At 49.6% G+C, this 16,804-nt stretch overlaps 1 protein-coding gene across 4 annotated transcripts in view; it reads right to left on the reverse strand.

The window, feature by feature from the left end:
• Nucleotides 1-16,804, reverse strand: part of LOC144724628 (calcitonin gene-related peptide type 1 receptor-like) — a 153,840-nt gene that overhangs the window by 63,271 nt on the left and 73,765 nt on the right. For all 4 annotated transcript variants that reach the window (XM_078603907.1, XM_078603908.1, XM_078603909.1 and 1 more), the window contains exon 2: nucleotides 3,219-3,305. In XM_078603907.1, coding sequence (XP_078460033.1) covers nucleotides 3,219-3,266 — 48 coding nt within the window. In that variant the 5' untranslated portion in view covers nucleotides 3,267-3,305. The remainder of the gene's footprint in view (nucleotides 1-3,218; nucleotides 3,306-16,804) is intronic.

Consider the following 16,804-nt stretch of genomic DNA (forward strand, 5'->3'; position numbering starts at 1 on the left):
GGTTTTGTTCAACAAATGCCGTTGTTGGCGAGAATATTCCACTTTAAAATACAACGCAAGAAGCAATAGTGTACGGCAATTTTTTTAAAATAAAAAATACACTCAACACATTGGTCATTAACACCGTCTTAAAAATAAAAAGTGCACATATATAAAATCGAAATTGTATATAAACTCTGTCTTCTCGACAGACCTGTTCTTCACCTGAGGACGGCTGCTTGTGTTGTGGCCGAAACGTCGTGAGAATTATTATTTCCCTTCTACGTGACTTTACCGAAAGAACCAAGAAGATGAATCCCTGCGGTCACGAAAGCTTTAAATCGAAATTTAACTCATCACACGTTACTGTGGAGCATCATGGGTAAACTCATTTCTAAGCAGAATGCGGTTCAGGGTTTCCTATATTTACGGTCAAACTTTTTTTTTGTTCGTTTACAATTCCACTGAGAATTACGTTTGTCGGCTGCGCTACCCTTGCCTCTTGTAGACTCAGGAACACAGGGCATCGCTCGTCAAAATGATCAACAAACCGTAACAACAAAAATAACATGCAACAACGACAACAATAACAACAACAAGGATAACAACCACAGAGATGACAACAACGACAACGACAAAGACGACACAATAATCACGGCCACACGTCGGAGCGCGATGCCGAGCAGCGTCGGGCATTCCTAAACAAAGCCAAACGTGCAACTTGCGTCCAAATTAGCACCTTCCTCTGTATTAATGAGATTTATTTTCAATAATTTAAAAAACCCTTAACAAAGACAAAGATCCCCTGTATAGCCTTAACAGACTGTAGGGGCAAGTGCTGTTAGCGAGCACCTATGAAGGCCGGAACGGTACAAGAGGGGTTGGGTGGCCAGCACCACGCCCGACCGCCTTTGTCTCCCTAGTGGCAATGTTTACACATCGCACCAGGTATTCATTTGAGGCTGAGTCGACCTAGGGGAGGCCCGGGACCGGTTCAGATAATCGTCACTGGTGTTGGCCGTGAGCGGGAATCAAACCTGGGTCGATAACACAAAGATCCCCCGTATAGCCTTAATAGACTGTAGGGGCAAGTGCTGTTAGCGAGCACCTATGAAGGCCGGAACGGTACACGAGGGGGTGGGTGGCCAGCACCACGCCCGACCGCCTTTGTCTCCCTAGTGGCAATGTTTACACATCGCACCAGGTATTAATTTGAGGCAGAGTCGACCTAGGGGAAGCCCGGGACCGGTTCAGATAATCGTCACTGGTGTTGGCCGTGAGCGGGAATCGAACCCGGGTCGATAACACGCACACACACACGTTTCCCTGCGTTCATTAAGAAAAAAACGGATGCGTGACGATACGGACGTGAGAAACTGCCGCACCTCCACTCCCCGAAGGAGTCCCCCGTTTGTCGCTCTTATTTGTGGTTTTAATAAACGCGGTTGGACAGCGGACTGGGATTCATCGCAACGAGGAATTACAAAGTTGAAGCCGACGGCATGGGCGCCATTTTCTTTTTTTTGTGCTTTTCCATGACTGTTTTTGCTTTTGTAAATAGTCCCGACCGGTATGTGTGTGTTTGGCAATATACACAAGTAATCAATAATATAGTTTTTTTTGGGTTAGATCGCGTAAAATAAATGTGTCGTTAAACCCGCCACCACCCGACACAGCCAATTCGTTACTAGTACAGCACACCGGTGTGTTGGAGAACCAAGCCACAACATTTACAATCTGAGTACATTATGGATGATATTGGTCACGAAAGCCTGCGTGTTAAACTGATAAACGAGTTAATATGATCCTACTTTGATTGCTTTTTCTTTCAATTTAGCGTCATACTCTACGTGAGAAAAAATATTTCCTTATTAGTTAATATTGACATATACATCGAAGTGATCAGCACGATAATTAGAGCAATAGATAACTTTAGACAGAACCCTTCCCTGTTTGTGAAACCAAATCACCTCTGGTGTGGATTCATATTTGAGGGGACCAATTCCTAAGACTGTGGCTTTTAGGATTGTTCTAGAGTAGGGGGTCCCCACTGCGATTGTGCCTCGTTTCAACTTTGTTCGCCATTTCGAAACACGATCATAATTCATATCAGTAGCAGTGTGGCCGGGTCGCTTGGAGTTCTAATAACACCCGAGCCAGCGTCGCTGATACCCCGAGTTTGAAGCCAAATTGTTTCAGCCATCTGTGAATAATCTGGGCTATCCATTTGCAGTGAGGCGATGGTCTCAGTCCACTAACCAATGTTTAAACGTCCAAAAAAACCGACGTAAATTTTAATTCAAGATATTAGTTTTCTCTGATAATTAAAATAATGTGTTTAACACGTAGGCTTTCGCGACCGATATTATTCATAATAAAGGTTTTTGGGTTAGATGGCGTGAGCATAAATGTAAGTAAGGTTTGTCACGTAAACGAAACGTGCCAATCTGTTATTTCTTTAGTCCATTGGTGAGTTGGAGAGTAAATCCAAGCGTACAATTTGAGTACGACGTTTCGCTTTGACTGCGATGCAACATTTCTCATATCAGATGAGTTGAACGAGATGCCTCCCGTGTCCATGACAACAAGGCCACTTGCCACCTGAGGTGCAGCACATCTCTGTGGCTTTCCGAATGGATTCTTCTTCTGGCTGTTGAAATTGTTTGTATTTAGCTCAACTCAACGGTTTGCCCGGTACACAGCACCGATTACAAAACAAGAAGGGGGGGGGGGGGGGTGTGGGGGAGCCGAACATTCCACAAGCAAAAAGCCCCCAGAGATCGACACGGCCAGGCTTGGGCGGTTTTACGTTTTAAGGTGCCTGCTGCTGCTGCGGTGGGTTTTACTTTTCAAATTGTCCGCCGTAATAGTTTCTGGTTTTCAATGTTGCGTTCTCCCCAACTTTCCCTTGTACCCCTGTCCACCGCTGCCCCATTCGGGGGAGGCGTCTCCCCTTGAACAAAACAACCCTTTGACCCAATGGGCACTACTACCACGGGTGAGAAAAAATAAATAAACTAAACTCGATCTCATGACACGATGCCGAGAGCGCAGTTGGAAATTTAAAAAAAATGTTTACTCAAAAAAACTATTCTAGATTTGAAGTTTTCGTGACTGCAAGGATCCATACTCTTTGGTTCTTTACCGAAAGATCCAAAATATTACCGATGAAAAATGTACGTAGGTCACTCTGGTAAACCACTCAGTCACGCTCGTAAGAAATGAAATGTGGACCATACCTTGCTGATGAGTATGATGAAATTGAGGAAGGCGAGTCTGTGTTCCATGATGAGGTTTTTGCTGGATGTTTACGGGTCTAGATCAGCCTGCACAGACCAGAGACATAACATTCTTCGTCAGAAAAAAATAACAATAAAATCAGCCAAATGCAACGTTGACAGCGCAAAAATCAACAAACACAAAAGTCAAGTCAACGTGTTAGTTCCGAATCACAACATTTTTTAGAGGGAGGGGAGCGGAGGTCAATGGTTCGTGCCCTGCGCTGTGAACACGTAGGAGACCTCACTTCCATTCCCGGCCACGGCTGACATCGTTGGCGAGTGATATCTGAGCCGGTACTGATCTCCGCCACCTTCGCCCAACCCACGCTGCCCAGTATGAAGTATGGGTTGACAAACCCCTACAACGGAAACAGCGTGGGTAGCCCCTCATTCAGCAACGGATCGATGAAGGGCTGTAAATAATTGATAGAGCGTTCTCCGGATTATAAGAAATTCCAGAAGGTAATAAGCATTCTAGATTTGAAGCTTTCGTGACTGCAAGGATTCATACTCTTAGTTCTTTCGGTAAAGTCACGTAGGTAAAAAAATTAATTAAAATTAATAAAATAAAACAATAAAATCACGACGTTTCGGAGGCAACACAAGCTTCCGTCTTCAGGTGAAACTGTCACAGCAAAATATCTGTATCTTGATACAGATATTTGTATCTTGATACAGATATTTTTGATACAGATATTTTGCTGTGACAGTTTCACCTGAAGACGGAAGCTTGTGTTTCCTCCGAAACGTCGTTATTTTATTGTTTTATTTTATTAATTTTAATTTAATTTTTTTACCTACGTGACTTTACCGAAAGAACTAAGAGTATGGTAATACGCGTCCCAAACGTGTGCCGGGTATCACAAAAGTTGTAAAAATCCGGTCACATACACCGACGTCGAATAAATTATGCAAGACGCACCCTGACATTTTGGCATGAAAGACAGGGAAATTAAACTGCATCTTATAATCTGGAGAATACGGCAATTCTAACTTGATGTAAAACGCGATGCAACCTTTAGTTTGCTGCTTTCATAAAACCGAAAACGAACATCTCAAAACGTCACGACCGGACCTGAGTGACAACAAACACAAAACTCCCCATGACGGCACACGCATTCATGTCTCAAAACGTGCAAGTATCGTGATCGATGGGACACTGTCAGGGGCGTTACATAAACCTCCCTTCGATTGCTCAGTGGCACGTAAACTCGGACAGAGTTCCACCTGGGAAATAATAGGTGCACCATCATTATAAATAGCAGGTGTGATGAAGCAAGGATCTCATGTACGTACGTTGAACTTCTTTCGCACCATACGTAGCCAACCGTGTTAATCTGAGGTGCGGGGGAAGGACAACAAACTAAACATAAAAAGCAGTTTGAAAGAAATACGTTTTGAATAGATGATTTAGAGTGCAAATCTCCAGTGTCTTCCTAATACCGAGAACGTTCCAGACGGCCACAGAAGCACATCTGAAAAGCACGCGATGCATTGCCCGTCTTTGTTCGATGGCGAGCGACAGAAGTCGCATCTGAAACCACGCGATGTGGTGACCGTCTTTGTTCGATGGCTATCTCATGATGTGATCACGTGTCCATTCTGCCAGTGGCTCAGGGGTCATGCCACCGTGGGTCAGGGGTCGTGCGGCATGCCCGCCGTGTCACACGACACAAGAAGATTATAAAACGTAGTCTTCTTCCGCCGTCGTGTTGGAAACAGCAACATTAACGAGGGCTGGCTGGAGTTTGGAGAGCCGCTCAAGGGCAATCGTCGAACGCGGAATTGAACGTTCCGCCATCCCGCCGGCAGCAAGCAAATGCGAGGGACGACGAGACGTCCCGTCGCACGAGGTTCCAAGTTCCCCCCGCACGGCGTGAGTCGTCTTTAGGAAATGGAGTTGACGCGTCTCTCTCTCTCGAGGCGGTCGCGTTGATTTTTCTGCCGAGTTCTCCGTTTCCCCCCCCCCCCCGCATTTAGAATCAACTTGCGTTCAGAGTACTGCATTTGGCCGTTTCAAATTTACACACGATAGGTCCGCTTTGTTGAGCTATCATTTGTGGCCAGGTCGCTTCTGAAAAAAGCCATATAGTTCAGTGGGCCTTACCTGGTCAAATAAAAAAGCAGTGTATAGTGTTACTCGTGCATCAGGTGTGATCCACATGGCTTGATGGGCAGGAACAACCCCTGCACCTTTCGATTTAAAGCTTTCGTGACTGCAGGGATTCATTTGCTTGGTTCTTTCGGTAAAGTCACGTAGAATTGAAATAATAAAATAAAAAAAAAATAAAACATAATAAAATAATTCTCACGACGTTTCGGCCACAACGCAAGCAGCCGTCCTCAGGTGGAGAACAGGCCTGTCAATTCTACGTGACTTTACCGAAAGAACCAAGAAGATTAACCCCTGTACCTTAAAATGTTTTGTTTTGTGGTACTGCTTTTGCCAGCAGTGCAGCAGGGGGCACGTTTAGCAACTGCTCAACGCATTCATCAGTCAACAATATACGCTAAAATATACATGCATTTAAATGCGGTGATGTTTCGCGAAATGGCCCTTTAAAGGATGTCACCACTGTAATTTTGTTTCGCTCGGTAATTATTGTTTTTATTGCGAGTGAACTTTTGGTGGAATATTTCATCATGAAACAACAATGTTCATTGACAGACATTTGAATGCTTCCTCGTGGCAGGTTGGTCATGGGAGGGGGTTGTCTGACCAAACTTGACCCATTCTGGTCAGTGCACGTTGGTGAAGGGGGGGGGACCCAGAGCCGGTTCGGATGTCGCTCGCCAACTGATGCGAGACATGGTCAGCAATTGAACTCGGGTTGCCAGGGTCACAGTTGAATGCCATTAAACCTCACGCCACCGCTATTTTTTTTTTACCCAGAGGAAATTCTTCATTAAAATGTGAATTTCGAATGAAAAAAAAAACTAACTGGGAGTCAGGGCTGCTTGAAAAAAAAAACGATTAATTTACACGAAGAACAAAACATCTCTTAATATTTATAAATTCTAAAATAGAACAGCACTGGCTTGAATTAATACTCATGACTCAGCGTTGGTGAGACACCTTCCCCATCTGTTTCTTTGCAGAGACATAATGGGGCAGAAAAAAGAGGCACAGTTTTTTTATTGGAACAAAATGACTGCTGATTACCTACTTATTGTGTAAATATGCGGACAAGGAGTTTGCACGTACGTTCATTCCGGAAGAAGTTGGTGCGACCCAAATATTTTTTGTTACAGCGTCTTTGACACGCGATTACAGTTTAACACGTAGGCTTTCGCGACCAATATTATTCATAATCAACGTTTTTGGGTTTAGATCGCGTTATTTATAAATGTGTCGTAACCCTCCACCACCCGACACGGCCAATTAGTAAAAAAAAGTGTCACGTTGATAAAAGACAATTAGTTCACTGCATTAGCCCACCGGTGTGTTGAAGCGTGAAACCACAACAATTTACAATTTGAGTACGACGTTTCGCTGGTAATTGCATCCAGCATCATCGGGCAATTCGCCAGAATGGTGAGGCTCTGCTGTGTCTCCGCAAATCCAAATTGCTACCGCAAGCCTCGACTCCGCTGATGACACCCAGAGGGTCGGAACGGGTCCAGAGGTTGCTTGAGCAAAGCTGCTCGATAATATCGGTCCGGAATTCCCAACAGACTGATGAGCTACAAAAATAATTAAATTTACATTGGGAGACACAGAATGGAATTCTGCTTGTAATCGCCTCGTGTTGGGATAGCGTTACGACTCGCATTAATTATGTAATGCGGGCGTAAGCGACCTTCCGGATGTGACGTCACGGGGGGTGGAGTCATGTGACGTGGGTGGAAGGTTCGGGTCCTTAAGCGGGTAAACCGGAAGGGGAAGTCAGTCGGGGTGTGAGCGGAAAAGAGTGAGGCCACGCGGGCGAGTGAGAAGAGGGGGGGCACCGACGGCCATCGGGAGCCAACCCCGAAGACAAGAGGAAGCTGCGGAGTGGTGTGCAGCTGCAGAGGAGACAGCCAGAAGGGCTGCGTGTTAGAGGCAGCGGTGTGGCTGCCAGGAGGAGCTGCGGAGAGAGAGAGAGACAGCACGAGGCTGTCAGAGCTGCGGAGGGAGAGAGGGAGACAGCACGAGGCTGTCAGAGCTGTGGAGAGAGAGGAGTTGCAGCGAGTACAGCCAAGGGGGGCTGTGTGAGAGAAACAGCAGCGGGGCTGCTGTTGTGGATCGGGCCGACATTGGAGTCAGCACCGTGGAGAAGCTACAGAGTAAAGACAGCCGTGTGGGTGTACAGCACGAACCGAATAAAGGACACTGAGCCAGACATCGTGGTCCAGTCGTTTATTACACTGGTGTCGGAAGTGCAACGGCATGTCGAAACAAGTGAGGAAGAAAGTTAATCCGGCGCCTGCATCGGCTTCTTCGTCCGACGACGACGAACTCCCTCCAACCACGGATCCTGTTGGGGTGGTGGAGGAGAGCCCGGCTGAGGCGACCACGGGAACGGGAGTGGAGGATGTTGGCGCGGTGGCGGGTCCGTCGACATCATCAGACGCGGATCAACGATGGCAAGCGATGGCGGTACAACTGGAGGCACTTAAGGACGTCCTGGCGCATCTATGCCATCTCGTCGCGCCAGGGACGATGGATGATGCAATTGGTGCTCCGCGGGCCGCCACGTTGCCTGTCCTGCCGCCGCCATTGCCCACGCGGCAAGAGGCCGCCATTTTGCGCGCTCCGTGGCGCCAAACCGCCATCTTGGCCACGCCGCGGGCCGACGCCATTTTGAATTTGCCATCACAACCACCACCATTGGAAGACGGCGGGAAGAGGAGTCGGAGTCGCCACCTTACAACGGTTAAAGAATTTTCCGTCGGTGGGGACTGGAGCGCGTTCGCCTGCCGCTTCTTGGCGGCGGTACGCACAGCAAGATGGACCGATGCGGAGGCTTTGGAGGTGTTGCCGACTCTCCTGGACGACGAATCTGTCCGATTCTTCCGTTCCATAACGACCGATAAGAAGGCAACTTTACGTGGTGTTTTTCAAGAAATGGCCGATGCTTATGAGCCACCAGATGATGCGCATCGGCGATTCGCTCAACGACAACGAGCACCAGAGGAGTCGCCCGTGGCGTTCAGGGGTGCGGTGCTGGAGCTGGCCATGGCAGCTTATCCTGAGACGCCACAGGACCTGCTCGAGCCTCTCATATTAGGGAAAATGTTGGAGCTGTCTCGGGATCTAGGGATCCCCATGCCTGTGTGTGGGCATGAGAAGCTAACTTCCCGGACGGCTGCTAAGTGTCTCGATGCGCAATTCAACCTCCGTCGCTGGAAACAAGTGACGGCGTGGACGGGGGGGCCCGTCAAAGAAGGGGATGCGCTGGGGTGGAACCCTGCGCAGGCTGTCTATGTTCCGGATGACCGGGGCCCTCAACAACTGACGGCCGCCTCCGCTCCATGGACGGGACGCGGCGGGCTGAGACCGCGCGCGGCGCTACCAGAACGGGGCCGTCAAGAGGCGAGGCCTGCGCTTCGGCGCAACGAGGCCGAATGTTTCCGCTGCGGGCGTAGGGGCCACTACGCCAGAGACTGCTGGGCCCGCTTCCCGGCTCCGCCGCAGCAGGAGGCCTCGGCACCGGTCAAGTCGGCTAAAGATCCTCCGAAACAGGCATGTCGGCACGCACCAGACACTCGGCAAGGCTTTACACCTCACCCATCACCGTCGTTGCGCCATCCTAACGTTGTGGTTAAAGCATGCCCTTCGACGGGGCCTTGTCGCTCGGTCACGCAGTGGCGCAAGTTGGCACGGAGAGTCGTCGCGGCCGCTACGGGCTCGTCCACTGTACCGGGGTCTATACAAGGGGTGGACGTACGCATTTTGGTCGACTCCGGCGCGTCTGCGACTATTATTTCGGATGTCATTTTCCATCTGTTGGGCATCCCGCCGGGGGCTGTGCGTCCGGTTTATGGGTCGTGCGTCGCTGCGAACGGGGGTAGCATGGGTATCGTGGGTCAGGTGGATGCTAAGATATCTATTGGGGATGTGTCGGCCTCGGGTGTTGTGTTGATATCGAGATCTTTGGCGGTTCCTTGTTTGTTAGGCACCGATTTTTTGGCTAAGATGCCCATTTTGATCAAAATCAATGAGAATTGTATTGAACTGCCGGGGGGCCGTCAAATCTCGTTTCTGCCGTCGCCCTGGGGGCGACCTGCTTCGGCCGTACAAGTGCAGGCGCTGTCCGTCGCATCTGTGGACATCCCACCTGGTACACAGATGCTTATACCCTTGCAGTATCGGAAGCCCCTGCCTGATCGGCTAGGAGCAGTAGGGGTCTTGTTGTCACCGTCCGCCACGATAACAACCGGGTTGGCGTTAGTGGGGGCACAGACCATCGTCCGGCCGGATCAATTACCGTTTTTACAGGTGCTTAATGCGGGGGGAGAAAACGTCCGTGTCCCGACCGGTACGGTTGTGGCACATGCCACTACGGCGTTTGCGACCCATGATTGTCCACATAGCCGGGGAGTTGTTGCTGGGGTTTCCGAGCCAAGGAGTTCGGATGATCGTTGGGTTGCTCATTTATGTGACGGAAATTCTTCCCTGTCCATGGAGCAACGTGGTGCGCTGCGTAAATTGTTGTTGACATATTCCGATGTGTTCAGCTCCGATGATTTGGATTTGGGCCGCACTTCGTTGCTTTACCATCACATTGAGACGGGCGATGCTGCCCCTATTCGATTAAATTCGCATCGGATGAGTCCTGCGGAGCGAGAACACGTACGGGGGGCAGTGGAAGACATGTTGGCTGCGGACATTATATCGCCATCTAACAGCCCATGGGGCGCTCCAGTCGTCTTGGTTAAGAAGAAGGATGGCAAATTGCGATTTTGTGTTGATTTCCGCAAATTGAATAAGATATCGGTGGCAGATGCGTACCCCCTGCCGCGTATGGATGACTCCCTCGACGCATTGTCGGGGGCTAAGTTCTTTTCCACACTGGACCTCTCTTCGGGATTTTGGCAGCTTCCCCTTGACGAGTCCTCACGGGAGAAAACCGCATTCCGTACGCCGCAGGGGTTATTTCAATTCAACTGTCTCCCGATGGGATTGAATGCGGCCCCTGCTACATTTCAAAGATTGATGGAGCTCGTTTTGACGGGGTTGCAGTGGGAGACGTGTCTTATATATTTGGACGATATTATTGTCTTCAGCCGCACATTTGATGAACATTTGACGCGGCTGGAGACAGTGTTCACGAGGATGCGTTCTGCCAAATTGAAATTCAAACCAAAGAAATGTCACCTACTGCAACGGTCCGTCCGCTATTTGGGGCACATTGTGAGTGCTGAGGGAGTGTCCACGGATCCGGAAAAGACGGCGTGCGTCCGGGATTGGCCGACTCCGGCCACCGTGGGGGATGTTCGGCGGTTTTTGGGATTTGCCTCGTATTACCGAAGATTTGTGCCGGGTTTTGCGACGATTGCGAGGCCCTTGCATCTCCTTACGGGTAAAGGACGGAAGTTTGTTTGGGGACAGCCGGAGGAGGCGGCCTTTCGGAGTCTGCGTGATCTATTGGCCACGGCCCCAACATTGGATTATCCCGATTTCGATCACCCTTTCATTCTTGATACGGACGCGAGTGACACAGGTATTGGGGCGGTGTTATCACAGTCTAAAGGGGGTGTAGAGCGTGTCGTGGCGTATGGTAGCCGAGTCTTGTCTCCTGCGGAAACCCGCTACTGTGTCACTCGCAGAGAACTATTGGCTGTTGTTTTTTTCCTACGGCAATTTCGACCATACCTCTACGGTCGTTCTTTTATTGTGCGTACGGATCATGCGGCCTTGCAATATGCCCTTAAAATTGACCAGCCATCCGGACAGTTGGCACGTTGGTTGGACACGCTACAGGAATTTTCCTTCCAAATTCAACATCGGAAGGGAGTGCGCCATGCGAACGCTGACGCACTTTCCAGATTACCGCGGCGCGCCCCTTGTAAATGTGAGTCGGGGACGCATAGGTGTTCGCCGATTCCAAACCCCCCTCAGCCGCTTACGTTGGCCGTCGAGAAGTCGGACACTCCGATGGAACCGGGACCGGCTGACGGGGTTTTGAATCTGCCGCGGTCTGTCTGGATCCGGGAACAGATGATGGATGAGTCATTGGTGTCCTTGCGGAAGCGGTCTGCTAGGGACAATGGGAGTCCGAGAACGGCTATGGGGCCGCAAACCGCTCTCCGAGATGGTCTGCTTATGTGGCGGGAGGGGTTCCAGGAACGTTGGCGCCTGGTGGTACCAACGTCCTTGCGATTCGAGTTGATTAGAACCCTCCATTGTGACACTCTCTTACATTTAGGGGTGCAGAAGACCTTGTTGACGTTGCAACGTCATTATTTTTGGCACGGCATGGCGACAGATGTCGTAGGGCACGTGCGCGCGTGCCCTGCGTGTGCATGACGTAAGCCGCCGAAACATCCTTACGTGCCGCCTCTCCAGTCGATTCAGGTGTCTCGAGTCAATGAATTGGTGGCACTGGACATATTGGGACCTTTTCCACCATCGGCGAGGGGTAATAAATATTTGCTGGTAGGGGTTGAGTACCTCTCCCGTTGGCCGATGGCCTGGCCGTTGCCCGATCAGTCGGCCGCGGCCATTACCGACGCCTTTTTGTTTGGGTATATTATGGATAAGGGGGCGCCTGAGAGACTCCTCACGGACCAGGGCAGGAATTTCTCTTCTAAATTATTGGCGGAAGTGTGCGCGGGCCTTGGGACTAAGAAAGTACGGACATCCCCATACCATCCGCAGACGGATGGTATGGTTGAACGGCTGAACAGGACATTGTCTGCCATGCTTTGCCATACCGTGAGTGAACAACAATCAGATTGGGATCTGCACATCCCCGGGGTGCTTTCGGCGTACAGGATGACGCCTCATGCGGCTACAGGATATTCGCCGTTTTACCTTATGTATGGTCGGGAAAACGTGCCGCCGGTGGATGTGCAATTGGGAACTGGGGTGAAGGGACCTCGTAAACTACTTCCTGAATACATTCAGGACACGGTTCGCCGAGTCACGGAGGCGCGGGAGAATGCCCGCGTGGCTACGGCCAAAGCCCAGGCCCGGAACGAGCGATATGCGCGACGGTCTGAGGGGGAGTGCCCTTGGAAGGTTGGGGACCTAGCCTGGCTTCATTGTCCACAGGTACGTCCGGGGACCTCGCCGAAATTGCACAAACCCTGGCATGGTCCCGTACGCCTCATTGCGGTTCCCAACCCACAGTCAGCACGCGTCCAGATTGGGTCTCGTCGCTGGGTTGTGCATACGTCGCGCTTGAAACCATATGTTGCTCCCTTACATGATGCGTCATCCCCCAATGTTGCCTTGCCGGGGTCTGTTGCTGCTGACTCTCCCCTGCCTGCGTCCATTGATCTTGCTAGAGCGCCTGTCGTACCTGTTCCAGACAGGCCGGCCGTGACATTGCGGGGGACGAGGGGCCCTGCTCGGAGGACGCCTGCCAGGTCTGCGGGACCTTCGAGCCCTGCAGCCCTTCCGACCCAGCTGCGGGCACGGTCACAGGACAAGCCCAAGACTAACTCTTTAGGGACACGGGACGTCGGTGGACTTCCAGCTGCGACAGGGGGATTACCCCCTGTCATTCCTCGACTTTCATCGCGTTCCCGTTCTGCGAGTGGGCCGCCGACCGTCCGGGACGGGCCGGCGACCCGCACACGTTCCAAATCGCTTACGTTTCGTTGATTGTTGCTGTCTTGTTATTTTTTTTTCTTACAGTTGTATTTATTGCATGCTTTTTGTACGTTCGTTGATGTTAATTGCGTTGTTGTTGTTGTTCTTGCTGTTACATTGTATGCTTAGTGTCCTTTAGGGGGGGAAGCTCGGTTCGCCGCATTACGATTTGCTATTGGTCAGCCGAGGTCGGCTGGGATTTTTCTACGGGGGAGGGTGGTGTAATGCGGGCGTAAGCGACCTTCCGGATGTGACGTCACGGGGGGTGGAGTCATGTGACGTGGGTGGAAGGTTCGGGTCCTTAAGCGGGTAAACCGGAAGGGGAAGTCAGTCGGGGTGTGAGCGGAAAAGAGTGAGGCCACGCGGGCGAGTGAGAAGAGGGGGGGCACCGACGGCCATCGGGAGCCAACCCCGAAGACAAGAGGAAGCTGCGGAGTGGTGTGCAGCTGCAGAGGAGACAGCCAGAAGGGCTGCGTGTTAGAGGCAGCGGTGTGGCTGCCAGGAGGAGCTGCGGAGAGAGAGAGAGACAGCACGAGGCTGTCAGAGCTGCGGAGGGAGAGAGGGAGACAGCACGAGGCTGTCAGAGCTGTGGAGAGAGAGGAGTTGCAGCGAGTACAGCCAAGGGGGGCTGTGTGAGAGAAACAGCAGCGGGGCTGCTGTTGTGGATCGGGCCGACATTGGAGTCAGCACCGTGGAGAAGCTACAGAGTAAAGACAGCCGTGTGGGTGTACAGCACGAACCGAATAAAGGACACTGAGCCAGACATCGTGGTCCAGTCGTTTATTACAATTATATCATCCAAATGCAGTTCAACGTCGCGTATCCCGTCCCGTGATATCCACCCCAACCAATTAACTGCCCACGCCCAGTGCGATATTTTAACACGGAGTAAAACTGCCGCATTCTATAGATAGTTCACAATTACGGCGTTTTTACACACACACACAGAGGGAGACGCATTTTAATTCAACTTTTAACAGCTCACGACGAAATCACAGTCGAGCATCTCCCCCGTGATTTAAAAGCAGATTGCTCTTATTCTTGCCAGTAACCTCTTTATTCTTGGTTCTTTCGGTAAAGTCACGTAAACTTTACAGAAAGAACCAAGAATATGAATCCCTGCAGTTACGAAAGCTTTAAATCAAAATTAGTAACCTCTTTGTGTACAGTGGTGTAATTGTGATTTTACTCTCAACTGTTCACATATTTGTCCTTTTCACACGTACACCTTCTGTCCACCCGGCGAGTTGAAAATGCGACGTTGTACGGTTCCAAACTGCACATTTAGAATCAACACGCGTTTAGAGTATTCGGCTGCTATACATTTCCACATGATGTGCCACTTCGTTGAGCTATCATCTGAGACCAGGTTGCATCTGAAAAAAAAGAGCTCTATTGCTCCGTGGGCCTTAGCTGTTCAAATAAAAAGTAGTTTACTTTGTAGTTAATTTCTTTTTTTGTACCGATCCGTATACGGGGGTGCGCAAATATGAAAGCTATTTGTTTTTTTCACTCGCGCATCTACAGATTACCACGAACTCAGCCCGAGCCAAGAGAAACGCATTTCGTTTTTTTGTCGGCGTCAAAGGGAAACAGCACAGTATCAACAACAAGGCGCAACTGGGAGAAGGCGCATAACAGCATTCACGCTGTTCTCGACGCTTTTATCAGTGCGGCCAAGCTGCACCACTGTCAATGTCAGACTTTTTGCGAGACCCACAACACGCACGTGATCGCTCGTACACATCGTTGCTCTCTCCGCTCGCTGTGAATGTTCAGAAAGTCTTAGCGAAATTTTTTTTTTATAAAAATTTTTTTTTATAAAAAAAAAAATTTTTCAATGATTTGGCGAAATAATTTTCGCGGCGCTCGGGCGAGTCCTCCCCGCCCCCCGCCCCCACCTTGCCGTTTTGAAAACGAAATTATGGGAACAACCGATGGGAGACGGACGAAAGAAACTACGGAGTGGAGGACGAGAGAAGCAGTGGGAGACGGCGGAACGAGACGGCGGTAGCTGAAGAATTCGGAGGCCGCTGCTTGACTGGAGCGGCGTATCGGGAGTGGAAGACACGATGGAACATAGTGGAGCAGCCCTTTGTTCAGCAGTGAGAGATTTCAGGCTTAGGGACCGTCCAAAATGACGTTATGCGAGTTTGGACGATTTTCGACCCCCCCCCCCCCTTTCGTCACACGGCGTCACAAAAGTCAGACCGCACCCGCAAATATGACGTCACAAAGCTCTGCCCCCCCCCCAAAATAAAACATGCTTCAAATCGCTTTAAACTATTGTCATTGTGGTGCGTATTTAATGTAGCGCTGCACTCTGATGTTGAGAAAACATTTATTAAGAAGTCTATTTAATTAAGTAGAACATGTTGTCTATATATTTTTTAAAGTTGCGCATTTTGACGTGACGTCACATTTCTCACCCCCCCCCCCCCCCATCGTCACACATCGTCACAAATGTCTGACCCCCCCCCCCCCTAGGTGCGTGACGTAATTTATGGACGGCCCCTTATCTAAATATTTGTTGGCAAATTCAAACGTGCTTCATGTAAAAGAAGTTCAATATAGATACAAAGAAAAAAACAAAAAGTATACTTTAAAACAAAAACATTGTTCAGAAATACGTGCACTCAACCAACAACATTATGATGGAGGCAGCCAAGGGGCAACGTCATGAGTTTAAAAAGTGCGCTTACATTTATGCATTTATTAAAGAGCATTAATATATATTTGTGCTGGTTATCAGTGGATTTTTTTAATTGCACATATGTTACGGGCATGCAAACAAAATAATCAGCGATGGGGTAATTGCTAATTGCCGCTCCAAATTACGGACATAAAACACACGTGAATTAGCACATCTAATGCGCATAGTTGCGTTCGTCCTTTGAAGATAAGTGGAATTTATAACACAAACAAACTCATCAAAGACAAAAATGGTCTAAAAATTACCTCAATCCATCTCCCTGTGGGTTTTTTTTCTTTCTTTTCCAAAGTGACCAAACGAAATGCAGTCCACCTGGTTCGGTACGCTGTGAGCTGCGGTCGTGTTGGTCAATTCCACAACGACATTGATTGAGAACAGGGGCTCCCCCCCTCAACAATTTAAACCACATTTTAATTGAGACCAATCCAGCGAGACTGACGGCTTGCTCCACGTTTTTACGAAACTTGCATTCGTCACTCGCAAGGGAATACGTTCCTACGCAGACCCCTTTCACCACTAACGTGCAGCTTTGCAGTATTTGCGCATGGTGAAACTAACATTTTTCGGTAGGTGTTTCGCACAAAACACCGACCATTTCACGCGCAGCAATGCGCTATTAATCTCGCGTACATTCGCCCCACTTCTCGAGATCGGCGAAGCATGTGCCCCCACGTGCAAAGCGGTGTGCTTTTTTTTTGGTCCAGTATTGTGATTTTATATATTTGCTTATGCGACCTCTTCACATATCCGCCTACACATCTGTACCCGAAGGGTCTGATGTGTACTGTATCTAATGTTAATACTGTCAGGGATGTCAGGGGAAGGATTCCCACCAATAGGAGGGGGACAGTGCAAAGGGGAGGAGCAGGCGAAGAGATAGAAGAGGGAGAACTGGCGGGAAAAGAGGGAGAACTGGCGGGAAAATGGATAACCAGTGGGAAAAGGGGGAAAACTGGCGGGAAAATTGATAACCAGTGGGAAAAGGGGGGAAAGTGGCAGGAAAAGGGGAAAACCCGGCGGGAAAATTGATTACCAGTGGGAAAACTGACGTGAAAATGGATAACCAGCGGAAAAATTAGTGGGAAAAAG

This window comes from Lampetra planeri, chromosome 21 (assembly GCF_965212315.1).
Source record: "Lampetra planeri chromosome 21, kcLamPlan1.2.h2, whole genome shotgun sequence".
Taxonomy (NCBI): Eukaryota; Metazoa; Chordata; class Hyperoartia; order Petromyzontiformes; family Petromyzontidae; genus Lampetra; species Lampetra planeri.